This window comes from Zeus faber, assembly GCF_960531495.2.
Source record: "Zeus faber genome assembly, chromosome: 1".
Lineage (NCBI taxonomy): Eukaryota > Metazoa > Chordata > Actinopteri > Zeiformes > Zeidae > Zeus > Zeus faber.
In genome coordinates, this window is record NC_137193.1 from 25,029,455 (window position 1) to 25,048,717 (window position 19,263).

General features: G+C 42.3%; 2 protein-coding genes across 2 annotated transcripts in view; both read left to right on the forward strand.

Annotated features, from left to right (window-relative positions):
- Window positions 1-19,169, forward strand: LOC307232954 (putative acyl-CoA dehydrogenase 6). Its single transcript, XM_080004168.1, has 9 exons — window positions 1-232; window positions 4,621-4,741; window positions 10,130-10,259; window positions 11,145-11,251; window positions 11,706-11,873; window positions 12,253-12,426; window positions 14,433-14,594; window positions 17,481-17,631; window positions 18,742-19,169. The coding sequence occupies exons 1-9, from the start codon at window positions 32-34 to the stop codon at window positions 18,833-18,835; spliced, it is 1,308 nt and encodes a 435-aa protein (XP_079860294.1). The 5' UTR covers window positions 1-31; the 3' UTR covers window positions 18,836-19,169.
- The window catches only part of col1a2 (collagen, type I, alpha 2), an 83,181-nt gene continuing 75,862 nt past the window's right edge, over window positions 11,945-19,263 (forward strand). The window contains exon 1 of the mRNA XM_080004157.1: window positions 11,945-11,951. Within this exon, the coding sequence (XP_079860283.1) occupies window positions 11,950-11,951 (2 nt within the window). The 5' untranslated portion in view covers window positions 11,945-11,949. The remainder of the gene's footprint in view (window positions 11,952-19,263) is intronic.

Consider the following 19,263-nt stretch of genomic DNA (forward strand, 5'->3'; position numbering starts at 1 on the left):
TCCGACGCGGCCGCAGTGGTAAACAACGAACATGCCGTGGAGGTTGGGAGCGCTGCGCCTCTGCCCGTCGGCGAAAAGCGCTTATTCATTCAAATTGACCTCCGCTGGCAGTGTCCGAACAGTGTCTGAAAACGTGTCGTCCAAACCCCTGAGCTCCGGCGCGTCTGAGGTCGCCAGAGACCATTTAATCTACACACCAGAGCACTATGCGTTAAAGGAGTCCCTCCGAAAGGTATGCCTAGCTGCTGGCGGGTGGCTGCGTTGAGCTACACGTTTGAAGATTAAAGAGAGAGAAGAGGTTAAAATTCGGACGCAAGTGTTTTTCCGAAAATGTTCGCTCAAGAGTGTGGACGACATTGGACGTTATGTAACTGCAATCAGCTGCTTTGAGGGGGCCAGTGAAAGGAAGTGGGTGAAAGGTCGATATGCTAACTTCTCGTCTGGGAGTGTTTCCAATGCCGCCGCCGCTGCACCTTGTGGACTTTTCCGTTATTTTCCCTGTAAAGGGATGTTGATTTCACGCAACGTCTGTTTGCGTCCTCCAAACACTCGCCCTAGGTTTTGTGATCGCAATACAGTGTCTGCAGGTTCCTCCGGTCTCTCAACCAAATTTCGCAAGCCATACGTCTTTAAAGCCACTAAATCGTTTTTAAATGTGAATGTATGAGGTTTTCACATGTGTTGATGAGCCAACTCGCTTGACTCTAGAAATCCAAGAAAATCCTTACCTGTTCTGTTCTTTGTATCGACCTTGCTATCTGACCGAAAGGAAACTGTTATAATAGCAATTCATAGAATCATCTAGTTCATAACCTTCCCTGTTTCTACCTGATACGTACCTCTGCCCTGTACCAACTATGCAGCACTAACCTGCAACACTCACCAGCAATACTCTATTAATTAAATTTAAATTTGTCTGAAAGAGAACTATAAGATAAGATAAGAAACCTTTATCAGGTTTATCTTATCTTATCCCATCTTATACTTTAAAAGTATTCATTTCAACTCTCTCTCCCTGCAGACACCGTGGATCAGCGTAGAGAATTGGTAAATACTCATGAAGGCCCAATGCCAATTGATTGTTTACAAAAAGGTTAAACTGGCACAGAGTGTCAAGTCGCAACTCCTGACTCGGTTGCGTTAATTACTTAGGACCGTCACAGCCTTAATGAAAAACCATTAAGCCGTCATCTTCACAAGTGTAAAGTATTCCCTGGGTAGCTTGTGCTGTAGATCTGCAGTCACTGCATCGTATTGTGGTTATTTACTTTGTTCTGATTACTGTGTATATGTAAACACACTGATTGTGTTGGTGCCGTAAGGACAGTGTTTCAAATGTGCTTCTGGGGGCAGGGGAAGGTTATCTTGCTTGCCAGTCTTATCTGGAGGAATCTTTAATTTCAGCAATTTTTTAAGTGTTTATGTATTATATAAACATAAAGTAATAAATATTTTCTGGGCAACTTTAGCTGTCATATTTTCTATTCCTTGTCAGATTTTTTTTTTTTTAAACAACCTTGCCAACATCCACACCTTGCTGTAATACAAGCGCAGTGGAGACGGTTTAGCCCGTCCTCGACCAGTGGTTAAAGTTCATACTCGTACTGTCATACTGACCTCTATAAACGGCAACAAAGAAATAAAAGTGAATCACGGCAACTCAGATGTCTTCCTTTGCCATACCTCACCGTTAAAATGGCTGCTTAAATCACTGTATGAGCCTTGAAGCCAAAAACGTTGGCAGTTTTACTATCTTCTTGGCCTCCTAGACGGTTACCGGACCAGCGTCTTTAGAAGAGAAACAAAAGCCTAATTGAGCTCGGGGGAAAACAGATACGGTACTGGAAGGAAGGTTGTTTTGTGACTTAATCCGCAAAGGATGGCCGCTAGGTTGAAAATAGTCTGGGACTGGGAATGGTGGGAAGGATATGAATGTGGCAAGGAAATGGACAACAATGTGCAAGCAGTAGTGGGACGGGAAGCGAGAGTGACTACGGTTTATTTCAAGAATTCACTGGAGAATAGGTTGTGTTTAAAGTTAGGGCATAGATGACAGTTATGGTAAATTCTACAATCATTGTCGAAGGTCATAGGTTTGTAGTGCAGACACCCCTCATACCAATCAACACACCTAGATTATTTTGAGCCTTTTTGTTTGCACACAATTTGCCATTTGTAGAAATAACCTTGAATATATATTTGCACAAAATGATAAATCACAATATGATATACCTGCACCACTAAGTAATGTTTTTGGCTTCTTTGTATTTTGTATGATTTCTTTAGACCAAGAGGCATTGAATTCAATATTAAATCTACTTCAGGAAATCCCGCAATCCTTCCATGTCAGAACGGCCGCTGGTGTGACTCAGAGGAAAGTCCAGGCTTCCACGCTGGACACGTCTTTGAATCCTTCTGTCAACTTGACAGTTTGGTGACCTTCAATGTGCTCTGCTGTGCAACACAAACAGTCCAGAAAACCTCCTTTTTTTTCTGGAAAGACATATTATTCTGTTCCTCCCCTGCCAGTGAAGCCTGCCTTCCCCGTGTCCGGGTTCACTCAAGGCAAAAGGAAAACAAAACATTCACTTTCCAATGTTCTTGCTTTGGTTTTTTCTTTTTGTTTTTTTGTTTTTTTGTTCCAGAAATGTACATAGCTTTCTTTAACAGATTTGGGTTTTACTTAAACTGCAATACAAAGAAATTAGTTAAATTCTGTTTTGTGTTCTTGGCAAACTGGTTTTGTTTTCAGGTATCCTGTCTTTCACCAGAATAGCCAGCATACTTTGGCAAGACCAGGTGCTCAGTGATTAGTTTTTGTGTATTTTGGAGGAGGATATTGACTGTCCAGAACTTGTGCAATACTGGAAAAGTTTGTAAGTGAAACTTTGTGCATTGGTCATATTCAAAGGCTATTTTAGTAAAAATACGTATTGCTTGTCCCTCTCTGCTTGTTCAGCTGCCAATCTGAGTCAAAAGCTTTGTGGAAGCTTGTTGAATAAGCACCAGAAAGATTTTGTTTTTTAAACAGTGGCCATTATGTCAAACACTGTGATTAGCTTCTGTTTGATTATTCATTTTGTTTTGATATTGTTTTGTTTTAATTATTGTTTAATTCTTGGTACTTTACACTGGAAGGACATAGTATTCATTAGAGCTCAAAAGCACATTAATGGGCTGTTTTGTTGGGGATGTTGACACCTTCTACCATTGAAAGTGCCGGTGCAAATAAAATGTCTTCCCAAATGGAATTGGAGGAAATCGCAAGTGACAAGTGGCAAATCGGTTCAAAGCTACTGATTGTTTGAAGCGTCTTGGTCCAGACAATCTATTCATGGGTGAATTGTCTGGATGAATAATAGGCAGGGACTGAGACGGCAGAGTCAGAGTAAAATGTATGTCAATAATAGTGCCATCATTTTCTACTCGCATTGATTTTCCTTAACTCCACTAAAATGTGTTATACTTTCTATGCTATTTTTCTCCAGGATAACCTTAAACTAGGGCCAGGGTGATATAACATTTTAATATTGTTATTGTGATATGACACTAGATATTGTCTAGGTTTTGGTTATCCTAATATTGTGATATATTTAAATGTCGTCTTTAAGGTTACATTACAGTAATGCAACTTTCTGAACTCCATAGACTGTTCTAGAGGTCTTCATATCCCAATGATGGCAGTTCCAGTAGCTACACTCACTGAAGCAGCTTGACATGTTTCTATAGCAGAGTGGTCACTCCTAAGTGCTTTTCCAGCTGTTCAGCAGTTCCAGGCATTCAAAATGAGTCAAGGTTCATTCTTCTGGACCATTTCTTCAATAGAAATAATCTCCATTAACTAAGACAGCTTGTAATGACCTTTTCAATCTATTTGAACATTTTCTGTCACACACACGAACAACCTGGTGAATGTTTGGATTACATTCAAGCGAACGTTCCTTCCGATGAAGGAAAATGGAAATTTGTGAAGCATGGGGCAGTTAGTGTGAATCGTCAAGCAACCCAAACATGCCTTGACCGTTGTCTTTTTATTGCTTCATTATTGTTTTACTTCTAGGCCTAGACCTATTTTATATTCAATGTTTGGCTAACTTGCTTTATGCCATTTTTTTCTGAGTAAAATTCCAACAGTAATGGTGCATCGAATGCATTTTTTTCATACTGTATATGTCACTACACTAGCACTGAGATTGGTTTATAATGGGGGACTGATAGCATGTAAATCTGGGAAATGGCAGCCAATGAACAACAGTATTCATCATGTTCACTATGCCGTCTGTACTGTATACATGTTTGTATTTTTTGTCCAACCTGCTTTATATTCATTGATATTTAAGCCCACACCCGGTGTCTGCTGAAGATAGATTACAGACTTAAATAGATGTAATACAAGTCAGCAGGAAGGCGGCATGTCTAAGAATATTTGTATTCACCTCCATTCAATACTGCATCCATCTGGTTATGAACAATGGTGAGTCATTTTCCTGATATTGAGACGGTAGTTAGAATTGCGAGCTGCTGTGGTGTCACTTATTGTTTGCAATGCATTTAGGGTCGCACACTTACACACACACACACACACTAATTTATTTCTCTATTGCTATGTTTGTGCCACAGCTAATTGACCAGGAGATTAACCCATATGTGGACCAGTGGGAAGCAGCGGGAAAGTTTCCTGCTCACAAAGTCTTCAAGATCCTGGGCAGCGCTGGCTTCCTCGGGGTCAACAAACCAGTCGGTAGGTTTTATTTGTCGATTCTTTCAAGATGGTAGCATTCAAATGTCCGCAAATTCAGTGTGTCCATCCGTTGAATTAATTGTCCACCCAGATTTTCAGGTTCCAATATTCAATTCAGATGAACAGCATTTTTGTGTGAGGTTCATGTGTATTACACTATTATAGGATTATACTGGGATAGTGGCAGGAAATGGACCAAAAAGATGATGTAAATTGTAATTCTTTATATGATTAACTTGCTCACCTAATAAAGTTTATTTTGAACAAACTTTCCAGCTTTCCAGCTTTCCTAAATCCCTGAAAGATAGTCATGTGAAAGTTATGTATAACAAAGGGTGAGGAAATATTTTCTACGTTTTTAAGTTTTCTTGGCATCACTCGCGGGTCTTGCATTAGTCATTCAGACTTTGACATCCCGACCATTCATCTTGGCTCGCAACTTGTACTTTTGAATTTGGAATTGCAGAGTGCCATTTGTGGTGGCCTCTAGAATCTTCCAATAATATATATATATTTTTTTATTACAAAGGCGTTGGCATAATGGTGTTGCATTGATGTCACTTATCAGACACAATTGGTGCACAATTTGTCAGTGTGTTTGTAATACCAGAGTACTCTTATGTATCGCTATCACTGTCATACACTCAGAACCCTAATTCAAATTTATGTGAATTATCTATGACTGTTCCGAGGGATGAGGAACCAAAAAACAATCCAGAAAGACACAAGCGCAAGCTTTGTGTGTTTAAGTTTTTGGTATGTATTCATGCATTTGTTCTGCTATTTGATATGTATCCATTGTAGTTAACCCAGTTAAGAATATGTGTGTGGTGGTCACATCAACACCCCCCCCCCCCCACCTGTCTCCCTCATCCTACTTCCAGATGTGTAGCCACCATTCTCACAGTATGGGGCAGAGCAGCTTTCACTGAGTTCTGAAGATGAGACCTTGGTCCGTGGGGCCCGGTGAGAACATTCCCTCATAAAGCCAGAGGTCCGAAAAGAGGGAGGGAGCATTACAATGTGCTGAGTGCACAGACCTCAAGCATTAGTAGTCAGGATTAGAGGGGGACGGGGCCTACCAAAGGCTGTCTAAGACACTGGATTACCAGATGTCCATTTGAATATCGTCTGTATTAATTATACCGTGGGGAATACCCATCTTTCTAGTTTTTTTTTTTTTTACTTAATACAGTATGTGTGCCCAGTAGTTTAAAATAATCAAATTGGAATGTGCTCATAAATCGTTTGATCTTTTCTTGTGTTCTTTTCTTTCTTCCGTGTTCTGTGCATTTGATTTGAAGTAAGCCACAAATCCATGAGCTCCGGCCCGAACACAGCTAAGGCGCAGTTCCTCTTTTAAAGGAACTCACCTCTAAGGCTGACTAATCGAGCAGGATCTCATAGAATTTGTCACAGTGATTTCAGAGAGTTTTGGTTTACACTGGCAGAAAAATGGGAAGTGTCCTGATGCGGTCAATAGAAAACTCATCGGGGTAGAGAAAGGAAAAGGGCCTCAAAGAGCCCATTTTGTAGTAGAAGTACATTTCATTTTAATGAATACACTTTTTTTATTTCTCCTTTCTCAAAAACAATCCTAGTAAAGTGTAGAAGTAAGTTTCAGCCTTGCACAGTCTCTGTCCACCCTTTTCCCTTGTAGGAGGAAAGACACAATTTCTTTTCAAAACACGAGAGCAGGAAGTTTTGCTGAGGCAACCTGGTGGAGGGAGGACAGGGATGACCCTTGGCTCCCTGCCTGTTTTCCACACTCCTACTCTGAGACTGACCTCTCTGGGTGAGGGATAAAAGCTGGCACCCCGCAGCATTTTTCCATTCAACTCTGTGTTTCTGATAATAATGCTACGGTTGAGAGTTGTTTTCTCTTCCAGGCCATTTCAAATGACGAATGTGTTTTTTTTTGTTTTTTTTTCCAGACGTCATAATGAATATTGTGAAGTTTGAAAGTTACACAACCCTGCAAGGATGTTAAAAAGGCACCGTAGCCCAGAAACGACTCAGTTGTTTGTTGGCATGGAGATGGATTTACAGTGATTCACAGGCCATCACCATGTTGGCAGTCCCCGTGGTGACGTTTTGGTGACAATCAAACCATTAAATCCATTAAATAAGAAAATATTGCCGCTAGGAATTACATTGTTTCATAACTTGTACACCACCACCATATGAAACCATATGCAAGGCTACAACTGCTGCCACATCTGCTGTGTCACATAGACATGCTCTTAGCCAGGATGTTGCATGTTGGAGCGCGGAGCCAGATGTTTTGGAAGTGGGTAAAACCTCAACCTTTTCCTCTGTCCACATCACCCTCCATGGGGCTTCCAGGGCTGTCGGGGGCTTATCGACACACAGCTGCATCTGTTTCCTGTCATTGCTGACCCCAGTTTTTGCTCCTTGCACTCTATCTGTCCGCTTCACTCTCTGTCCCTGGTCATTCAACACGCTGGCTTGACCTCCTTTTCTCCCTCACTCTCTCTCTTTTCCAGTCTGGCTCAGTTCATTCCTTCATGTGACTGCTATTTTGACAGGAGATACTGACCTACCTGGGTGTGAAGGTTGCAGGGTTTCATGTATCAAATCTCATGTATTTACTTTCAGTAAACTTAAGTTTCCATTATTCTCACATTATTCCAAACATTGGCCATTGTGCGCTTTTGGCCAAATTGATCAAGCTTATATCTGGAGGGCATGAACTAGCCAAGTCATCATGCAGCAAACTTCTTTGTTTCATTGTTTCATTTGTGCAGTGTTTTTTCACAGAAGACTTGAAAGATGGTGTGGAATTGAACAGCGAGGTGCCATGTTAACATGTATAAGTGCACTTAGTAGGGGAAGGAAAGTTGTCCTTAAGCACCAAGTATTTTAGCATTTTAGACGGGCCATTTGTTGCACAATGGCTGTGGGAGCAGAGAATGAGAAGCAAAGGAAAGGGCCAATGTCCCTTTGTGCGAATAAAATGACTGTCAGGAAGTGGAGTTCGGCAAAAAATGATTGTATGGTTGTATAAAAAAAATGGACACCATTAACGACCGAGGTCTGAGCAAATGCTTGCCGTGTCAGAAATTATACCATATTTTGTCGATACTACAAATTTGGAGACATCCATTATTTCAGGGTTTTCTTTTTTCACTTAACTGGTTGGTACACTCATCAAAATTGAGTTTCATGTACTATGATTTTGGTAAAGTTGAAAAAAGAGGAAATTAAGTTGGCAAAGTTGTTAAGTACGTTTAAAATAATTGCTGTTAACAGATCCTAGAATTATGAGATATACGCAATGCTAATGGTTCATGTTTCCATAATGGATTCACAGGAATACTTGATATAAACATTGTGTATTTCTGAATTATACAGTATTAACAAAGCATACATTACATACTTTGAACCATATTTGTTATGTTGTAAAAATATGGAAGAGAAAGAGAGGAATTACGAGGTCTAAAGCCTAGCATTGAAAACATCAACAACAACATTGTGACGTAGATGGCACTGCCCTAGTGGCAGCCTGTCGCAGTAGCTCCAGTCAAAGCCTTATGTTTTTTATTTTTCATTTTTGTATTTTCTCGTGTTTTTTTCAACAATTTGTCAACTGCCCCACCCAAGAAAATAAAATGCTGGACTTGCTTTATGCAAATTAGAGGGATGCATACAGCTCCACTGCACCCCCCCGCTGAATAATAAGAAGAGAGCCTTCAGGAACGTGCACAGGGAATTACTGAGGAGGGTGCAGAAGGAGCTGAAAGTGAGACTGAGGGAGAGCAAGGAGGCATACAGGCAAAAGCTGGAGAGCAAGCTCCAGCAAAACAATGTGCGGGAGGTGTGGTCAGGAATGAAAAAGGTCACGGGCCTCAAGGTGAGGGGGGATCAGGCTGAGGCAAGCCTGGACAGAGCCAATGAGTTTAACTTGTTCTCCAACAGGTTCAGCACAGGACCCTCAACTGCCTTCTCCCCTACCCCCAGCCCCACAGAACCCACACCCTCCCTGCCCCCACAGCTGCTTCCCTCCCACACCTCCCCGGTGATCAAGACCACCGACTCACACTGTGCCTCCCCTCACCCCCCCAACCCCCACCATGAACTTCAATACAATAATACAATACGGTTGCCTTAACATCACACATCATGAAAGTCCTGGAGAGACTGATATTGGCCATCTCACGCCTCAGGTGAGCACCTCTCTGGACACACTGCAGTTTGCCTAGCGCCACGAGGTTGGAGCTGAAGACGCCATCATCTACCTGCTTCAGCGAGCCCACTCACCTGAACAAAGCAGGCAGCACTGTGAGGATCATGTTTTTTGATTTCGCAGGTGCTTTCAACACGATCCAGCCTGCACTGCTGCGAGAGGGCTCCAAGAGATGAAGGTGGAAGCCTCCACAACCTCCTGGATTTTTGACTACCTGACAGTCAGACCAGTTTGTGCAGCTCATGGAATGCGTGTCTGGGCGGGTAGTTAGCAACACAGGAGCACCGCGGGGGACTGTACTCTTACCTTTCTGCTTCACCCTGTATACCTCAGACTTATACAACTTGGGAGTCTTGTCATCTGCAGAAACCTTTGGATGACTCTGCAGTTGTGGGGTGTATCACTGGTGGACAGGAGACTGAGTACAGGGGACTGGTGGACCGCTTTGTGGCATGGTGTGGAAACAACCGCCTCCTCTTAAATGCGACCAAGACAAAGAAGATGGTCGTGGAATTCAGGAGGACCAGGACTAAGCTGAACACTATTTCCATCTTGGGAGAAGATGTGGAGGTAGTGGAGGGTTAGAGGAACCTGGGCGTTCACCTGGACAACAGACTGGACTGGAAATGCAACACCGAGGCTGTCTACAGAAAGGGACAGAGCAGACTCTACTTCTCGAGGAAGCTCAGGTCCTTCAATGTGTGCAGCAAGATGTTGCATATCTTCTGCCAGTCTGTTGTGGCTCGTGTAATTTTCTTTGCCGTCATCTGTTGGGGCAGCAGCATGAGAGCCAGCGACTCCAAGATACTGAACAAACTGATGAAGAAGGCTGGCTCTGTGCTCGGGACTGCTCTGGGACCCCCAGAGCTGGTTGTGGAGAGTGCATGTTGCACAACCTGTTCAGCATAATGGCACATTTAACTTCCACTTTTAAGCTTTTCCTTTCACTAAGTTAAATTCTATTTTGGTCTATTTATTTATTTGTTATTTGTTTTATTATTTATTTGTTTTGTCATGTATGTCATTGTTGCTGCAACACTGGGGAATTAATAAAGTACCTTTATCTTTATCTTATCCTGAGCTTATTCTAAAAATAATGACTTCCCTTTCTGGGCTTGTTGTCTTTTTTGGTACAAGTACACATATTTTGCATTATTCTATTGTATTGTATTTTCATGCAGAGTATGGCGGCCTTGGCCTGGACTTCAGCTACAGCGTGGCCGTGTCAGAGGAGCTGGGCAACATCCGCTGCGGGGGCATCCCTATGGCCATCGGCGTCCAGACAGACATGGCCACCCCTGCACTCGCCAGGTGCAATGGTTGAACATTCAGAGTTGTCCATGACCTGAATGTTCAAACTCATGAGTTGGAATGTCAATCGTTGACGTTTTTAATTTGGCTTTAATAAATAATAGGCCCAGTAGAACCCCATAATGTCATAATTTCCCAATAATGGGATACTGTACATCTTGCACAGCTGGTCGAATCACTGCTCACATGGTCGATTAGAAAATGTAGCATATGGCTTTGTACTGACAATTAATTAGCCTCTAAATTTAAATTAGGCTTTGCAGCACATTTCTAGTGAACAAAGCATGTTTTGCATGTCAAAGCGCCTCTTATCAGCATCAGTGAGTCACACTCCAATACGTGACCACTCTCATGATCAAAGAATTTATTTTGTCCTGACAGTGAATTACTTTTAATGGAGTAGTACCAAAAATAATTTTGGTAAATTACTTGCCAATTCACAAGATCTGCAGTTGTTTTTTTAAGCCATAGTTGATTACAAGGCTTTTGTTGGTTACAATGATTTACTGTTCTTGTACAACATTAAAAACACAGGCCCTGATTTGAGGAAAAAATTCTTAGTTCTTATTTTTTGTTGTTTCTTTGTATTTTTTGACTATTGTGAAAGAGTTGTTTGGGACGCCACACAGTTCCCTAATTAATTAAACGGGAAGAGCCTCATAGCGAGACTAAAGAGATAAGAGGCAGTGAGATAAGGTGGTTCCCCTCAGAATACAGTTCCCTCCCTCATTCTCGTTATGAAGCACATTAGTACAGTTCAAATGCAGTTCCACCTTTGATAATATGAGACCAACCCACTGAAACAGCTGTATACTGTACATGCATTGCAAGTTGCCCCACAAGTCATAATTAATGCGGGTGAATGATTTTTGTGTGTGTGTGTAGGTTTGGTTCAGCTGAGCTAAAAGAAGAGTTCCTCCTTCCCTCTGTCCTGGGGGACAAAGTGGCCTGCCTGGGAGTCAGTGAAGTTGGGGCCGGCTCCGACGTCTCAAGTACTTCTCTTCATTATTACTCTGGTCTTTTAATTACGGGATCATTTTCCTCAGCCACCCTGGGGCCAATTCTAAATAAGCGCTCGTCATCTCTGGCCAAGACGAAAGGGAAGTTTGGCTTGAAGACTTTTTCCAGTTCACTGCAAAGTGCTGTGTTGTTTAGCATTCTTGTTGTTTCTATAGATAGAAGTCACATTAAGTCCAATGTACATGTGTCATACAGTACATGGATGTGTATACGTATTGTCATCTGTATCATAATTTAACATTATAAATCTTTAAAACTTTTTTTTTTTTTTTTTTTGTATATTATATGAACCTCTAATTCAGTCGATATCTGCATGTTATATGCTTGACATTTCAATTTAATCACAACCAAAACCCACTGTCCCTTTTTGTCCTTATATACTATCCCGTTCATCCATTTACGAATTGAGCTATGAGTGCATGTTAGGCATCATCACCAAGGCTGTAAAGAATGGGGACGAGTACGTGATCAACGGGGGGAAGATGTGGACCACCAACGGCACCCAGGCTGACTGGATGTGTCTTCTGGCCAACACCAGTGATGGCGCTCCGCACAGGAACAAATCCCTCATCTGCCTCCCTATGAATCTGCCTGGTAGGATCAAGCTCCTCTGATATTTAGTAGATAGATACATTTCATATATAGCTTTAGGCCTTTTTCTTGCCAAAACATTTCTCAGCAGGGGTGTATATGTTGTAATTGTGTTTTAGGTCTCATCCTAGATTTGGCAAAGGTAAATGTACAGTCTCACCAGTAACTGAATTAATAAAGCGAGTTCATTGGAAAGTCGTCATCACATATCGCAGCATGAGGGATCAACTCTAATAGCCTTTGTGTGCAAGTGCAGTACTCTTTGCAGGACCCTTTCCACGGAAAAAACAATTTCAGAACTCTTGTTTTCACAGAACCAAATGAAAGCGCACTTGCCAAGATCTACATGTTGACGCTCAGCTCGTTTCCCCTCCTTTTCTAGGAATTCATATTGCTCGCCAGATAGATAAAATGGGGATGTGGTCGTCGGACACGGCCGAGGTGTTCTTTGATGACGTCCGCGTGCCCTGCAAGAACATCATTGGCCAGGAGGGCATGGGCTTCACCTACCAGATGCTTCAATTCCAGGAAGAGAGGCTCTGGAGCGTGGCCAATAGTAAGTTAAGCCTATCGTCTCATCTGTTCTTCACCTAATCTTTCATTACCTCCCTCCATCCATCTTGCCCTTGTGTCTGTCTCCCACTGGGTTCATTGGAATTTAAATCACACATTATTGCAGATTCATTCCCATCTTTGTGTCTGGTCATCGCCCTTTCATCACTGGGGTCAAGTGGGGGTCTATGGGAATACACCATGGGGTTTATTACAAAAGTTCATACTCTGAAATACTTTCTCTATCCTTGCTTGACCGATAAATGTGGTAAATGACATTTCGGAAGAATCTGAAGAGAAATGAAAGTTGTGGAAGGGGGTTGTGTCCGTCTTGTTGTATACTGTATATGTCACTGAGTTAGTCTGCAGGCCTTTTGGGACTTTTGCTCAGTTTCCAATTACGAGTCACACAACCGCAAATGATGAACACTTACTTAACACTGTATATACACAGACACACACTCATGCAAAACCTTGCCCTTTTTTAGTGTGTTGTGCGTCTGGTCACACTGACTCGTGCACACTGATACATGCACACACAAAACACAAAAATTAGCTCGGACATATGCTGTCAACAACTTGAAGAAAAATAAATAAAGGGCGTTTACATGGACCAATACGCTGACTACTGGCAGTACTCAAGTTATGGTGATAATCCAATTGAAGCCTTTATATTGTTATTATCATGACAGCAACAGCTCTTATTACATTGTTGTGGAGCTATAATGCACATTTTGTGGTTGAAAAACACAAGCACTCTGCCTTGACCTGTTGAGGCACAAAGCAAGTTATGTTCTTTTTTTGAAGGCTGACTATTCCATTGGCGTTCCCCTTTGATCTCTCAACCACTGCATGTATTAGATGCACGTATTAAACATAGCCTTGCTGGAATTCACCAATCACCAATCCAGACGTAAGTTCACCCCCCTCCCCGGTCCCACGGACTGAGGACGGTCCGCCCGGTCAGGTCGCATCACTGAGTGCGGCCCAGCCCACGTGCACTCAGCGGTAATAATAAATACAACGCAAAACTCACCCTGGAACCCTTTTGGCTGACGTCACTTCAGAGTTCCTATTGGCAGTGCCAACGCAACCAGAAAAAAAAGCCCTTGAAGATATTTAGTTCTTGGGGGACCTCCCCAGTTCCTCGTTCCCCTAGGGATCCCCAGAACTGCTCGGCGCGAAAACGCCTATTGAGACGGCAAAGGAAATCCAACAAAGCGTTTTTTTTACATGTTCAAATGAAAGAAAAGACTTGGCAGAAAAGGAGTCACGTTAACCCAGCTTCTCATTACTCCAGTGGAAGCGTACCATGCTGTTTAGGACTATTGGTATCAGCTTAAACTGACTTTGATCAGGTTCTAAATGTGCATTTCGACAGGCTCATTTTCCCATATTAAATCTAAAAAAAGAGGAAGGTTAGGGTCAGAGGTGGGTAGTTATGAGTCACATGTACTCAGTTGCATGTTGCAACTGAGTACATGTGACTCTTTACAGAAAAAAATAAATTGTTTGAGTAGATATTAGAAACAATACTTGTGACTTTTACTCTAGTATATTTTTAAAGGGGCAAATATAGCTAGGCATGCAAGTAATTAAACCAACATCCAAAACAGGGAGTGAGGACAGATGCAACCAAAAATAAAACGGCATTCCAAAGACAGTGAATAGTTCGAACCCACTTTTAATTCTAACCCTGACTGTCAGGATGTTAAAACAGATTTGACTCAATTTAACTAGTTCTTGAGTAACTCTTTCACAGAATATTTTTTGCTATTATTCTTGATTGTTGTTGCTTGTTATTTGGAGGACAACTTTTACTTATGTGAGTTGATATTATTTAAAGTAACAGCACTTTTACTTGAGTAATGTGTTACTGTACTGAGTACTGTACCCACCATAAACACTTACCTGACATCAGTACCAGTGACGTAAATGATTGGCATTAGCATTAACTACAGAGGACATTGCCAGAACACAACTCACCACTTCCTGCTTGTCACACTCCAGTTCACGTCATGATGGAAAACATCATCCAGGAGACTATCCAGTACACCCGCCAGAGGAAGATCTTCAACAGGCCGGTCCTCCACCACCAGGCGGTGCATTTCAGACTGGCTGAGCTGCAGACGGAAGTCGAGCTGCTCCGCTCTCTCCTCTATCGCACCACAGGTGAGTTGGACACATGGAAATGCATAAGTCGAACCGACTGAACTACATCAGCCTTGTAGGGTGTGTTAAGAATGCGGTGCAGCACTATCCCTGGCCTGGTGTGCCACTCAAAATTTAGACATAGTCGAAGTAACACAGAGTGTTACTTTCTCACTTTCAATGCACCATTTACAAGCAGATAGGCTCAATTTATATTATTTTTTAAATGTATTATAATTTCTTTAAAAGTTGCCAATTTTGTTTATTTAGGTATTGATTCTAATCAGTCAAAGCTTTGAGTTTAAAGAGTAGAATAGACACAATATACTGAATACATATATATATGATATGATCTAGTGTCCTCACTTGCATTGGCATACATACACTTCTCACAAAAAGTGAGGGATATTTGGCTTTCGGGTGAAATTTATGGTAAAATGTAAAAATTTCACGCCACATTGATATTATATCATGAAAGTAGGGCATTTAAGTAGAAGCATGCAATGGTGATTTCCTCATCTCAAACTATTTATTGAAACAAAAGCCAACAACAGTGGTGGGTTTACCACAACAAAAAATGTCAATGTCTCAATAACTTGTCATGTGCCCTTGAGCATTAATTACAGCTTGACAACCACGTCTCATGCTGTTCACAAGTCGACTTATTGTCTGCTGAGGCCTGGCCCCCCACTCTTCTTGAAGGGCGGCCCTCAGGTCATTGAGGTTCTGGGGCACAGAGTTACGAGCCTCTACACGGCGACTCAGCTGATCCCATAGGTTTTCTATGGGATTCAGGTCTGGAGAAAGTGCAGGCCACTCCATTTGAGGTGCCCCAGTCTCCAGCAGCCGTTCCCTAAGGATGCGAGCTCCATGAGCTGGAGCATTGTCGTCCATGAAGATGAAATGGGGCCTGTGTTGTTCATGCAGGGGCACAATGACTGGATTAATGATGTTATTCAGGTAGTATGGGCTTGTCACTGTACCCTTCACAAAGTGTAGGGCAGTTCTGTATTGACTAGACACACCTGCCCACACTGTAACACCACCACCACCAAAGGCTCCTCTGGTGACAACAGTGGCTGATGCATAGTGCTCTCCTTGATGTCTCCAACATCGTTGGCGGCCATCATTACTGCTCAACGTGAATCGACTTTCATCAGAGAACAGCACTGAGGCCCAATGGCCCCTATTCCAGCGTAAATGCTCCCTGGCCCCTGCAAGACGATGATGCCTGTGCCTGGTGGTGTGGTCAGGTTCCCTTGCAGGTCGTCTAGCACGCAGACCACGCTGATGTAAACGGTTTTGAATGGTCTGACGTGACACTTGGGTGCCTCTCACCTCCCTTAAATGTGCTTGGAGTTGAGTGGCATTCATCATCTGGTTCCGCAGGGCACTGTTCACAATGAAGCGCTCATCAGTGTGGGATGTGGCCAAAGGACGTCCACTTCTATGCCTTTCTGTGACTCTTCCACTCTCTCTGTATCTTTGTTGCAACCTGCTGATGACACTCTGTGACACTCTAAGCTCAGTGGCCACTTCCCTCTGAGAACATCCTGTTTGAAACCTCGCAATGGCGAGGTACTGTTGATCAGTTGTTAGTTGTCGTCTTGGTCTCATGATGTCAAAATGTGAACAGCATGATGAAGAGGACTGTTTAAATACCAATTCTAATTGAACCAGGAAATGTATTGGTCGATTCATGGATCAAACACCTGTTGTGAATTTTGCCGTTCAGCTCCTTGTTAAACAGCAAGTTGTGCAAGAAGTACTGAAACATTGAACAGTTGGACATGTGCATTCAAAAGTTTAGAGAAGGTCAAATTAAGTTCACCTGTAAAGGTTATAGTGCTTTTTAGGTTCATCCTGAAATTTCACCCGAAAGCCAAATATCCCTAACTTTTTGGGAGTAGCGTATATCTAGTAATATACAGAGAAGACAGAAAATTTGAATATTCTCCACCACTGGAGAATATTCATATTTTCTCGTGACAATTTCAACTGTAGGATATAAATGTAAAATTAAAGGATCAGAGTATGGTTTGCATCATTCAATGGATGCAACTTGTCAAATGTAAATGTAAATGTCAAGCAATAGCTCACTCTATTTTATTAACTTGTAATGTGCATGTATTGACAAAAACAAAGTGCTTTAAGTGCTTATAGGGGATGGTAGCTCAGGAGGTAGAGCTGGTGGTCTAGTGATCTAAAGGTTGCTGGTTGGATCCCAGGCTCCTCCTGCTAGCATGCTGTAGTGTCCTTGAGCAAGACACTTAACCCCTAATTGCTCCTGATGGCTGCGTCCGTCGGTTTTTGAATAATTATAAGTCACTTTGGATGAAAGCGTCCGCTAAATGTAATGTAATGTAAATGCTTAACCTCCTAATCAATTCAATGTAATGAGAGCTGTTTGGATATATCAATGATGGCACATGAAAAAGCAAGCCCTTGCCCACCTGGAACATTGGCACAGCTCCAGCTGCTCTGAAATGAACTGCAACACAGTCCAAGCTATTGAGGCCAGAGCGCTAATGATTTTTTTATTTGGGTGAGTGGATGCATCTGTCGGGCAAGGTCTTGTATTCTTCCTGCTGTGTTTGCAGCCACTTCAGCAGCGAGAAGCTCAGTCGGGGCCTCGGGCCCTCGTTTGACAGGAACAGAGCAAGGCCCTGACCTGCGGGCATGTAGAGGTGGACAACCAGGGCTTTGTTCTGGTTTCTAACCTTTCTACAAAATGCTGTGGAACTCGGTTGCTTTTATTGGGACTCATCACTCCCCAGGGAGTGTAGCGACAGTGGCTCTGGAAAAAGGCTTTGGTTCCGAATGGGGTACAAATATTCAGTGACTGATGATCTCTTTTACCTGTGACTGTTTTTAACACCCTCTCGGTCTGTCGTCTGTTCTCTGCAGCATTGTACCTGAAAGGCAACGACGTGACCAAGCTGGCGTCTATGGCCAAGCTGAAGGCAGGCCGCCTGGCCAGGGAGCTGGGCGACAGCTGCCTGCAGTACTGGGGAGGCATGGGCTTCACAAACGATGTGCTGGTCAGCAGATTCTACAGGTAAGTTGGACTGCAAGAGAGACCATGGAGTACCACAACAACCCCCCTCAAAGGGTTTTATCAACTATTCAGTTGGCTTTTAATTTGGCAGATATTGCAGGGTATTCTGTGGCATTTTTCCTCTAAGCAGTTTCAGGTCCACAGTTAGGGAAGTCGTGACGGCACCTTAATCTACCAAAACAAATTAGGCGTTTTCACACCGCAGGAACCTTTTCATAGTTCTAAGAACCTTTTGGAGAACTTTTGTGTTTCTGGACTGCAGGAACAAGGAACGATTGTAGTTCTTAGAACCCCATTTTAAGGAGCCTTTTCAGCTCCTTCTCCAGGGCAGGAACCAACCGGCACAAGAGGAACCGTGAGTGACATAAGTTCACCTCCCTCGCCGGTCCCTCGGACTCAGGACAGTCCACCTAGTTGAGCCGCATCGCTCCAAGTGTGGACTGTAATTTTCCGACATTTATTGTTTCCGACATATATCTTTATCCCTGTGTGCTATCCCGATGCGAGTCTGCGCCTTAAGAAAGTCGGAACTAAATTTTCAATTATGTCTTCTAGACATAGATCTAAGATCTAATATGAGTGAAGATTCAGCACGTGGACTGCTTATTTCTCGCCTCAAATTTGTTCAGAAACAGATTTTGGTGGACTGATGAGGTGAAGTAAGTAAGTTGGTGTAGTAAGTGAAACTTGCGGAGTAAATACAAAACAGAACTCATGCTGAAACCCTGTTGGCTGACGTCACGTCAGAGTTCCAGTGCTGTGTGAATACAACCAGAAAAAAATCATTTAGTTCTCGGGGGACTTCCCCAGTTCAAAGTTCTCTTCAGGGAGTCCCCAGAACTGTTCAGTGCGAAAACGCATATTGCCACCAAAGAAAAACATGTAAGATTTGTAATTGCAAGGTCTTGGTGTCAATTAAGAGCTGTCTCACCAAGTCCATCTCATTTATTTCATCAATGCATTATGACTCAGCAGTGACATCTAGTGATAGGGCAAGTACGGTGTTGATGTTCAACTAGTGCAATAATTCATTAATTTATTTCTAAAACAAGGCAAGTGGGAAGACTCTGTATATCAGTCCTGATGATATGTGTTGTCTCTCCTCCCTAGGGACTCCAGGTTAATGTCCATAGGTGCCGGGGCAGACGAGGTGATGTTAGCAATCATCTGCAAGTACATGGACACTCTCCCCAAGAAGCCATGAGATCAACCAGACACCTCAAACTTATTCTAATAATGACCAGGATATGTTACTCACTGTATGTAGTTTCACTGCCTTGATCTTTGGTGTTAATAATTGCCTTATTAATAATGATCCATGAATCTAATCCGCCCTAGTACTTCTAATAAGTGCATTTTTATATTGATCATTGTTTGACAGTGGAAGGTATTCTTAGATTTGTATTAGGTCCTGAGATGTTTTAAATGTACTATAAATTCTAAGACAATACATTTTACAAACACAATTTTTCATGGTCTTAGGTATAACTTAGTTATTAGAAAAAGTTATAAAAAAATAAAAAAGGTTACCTTTAGAACATACTGTATTGTTTATTTACATTGACAACAGAACAAGGTTGAAATGAGAAACCTTAATACATGCCAAAATCATGTTCACCCTCTTTTCTTTAG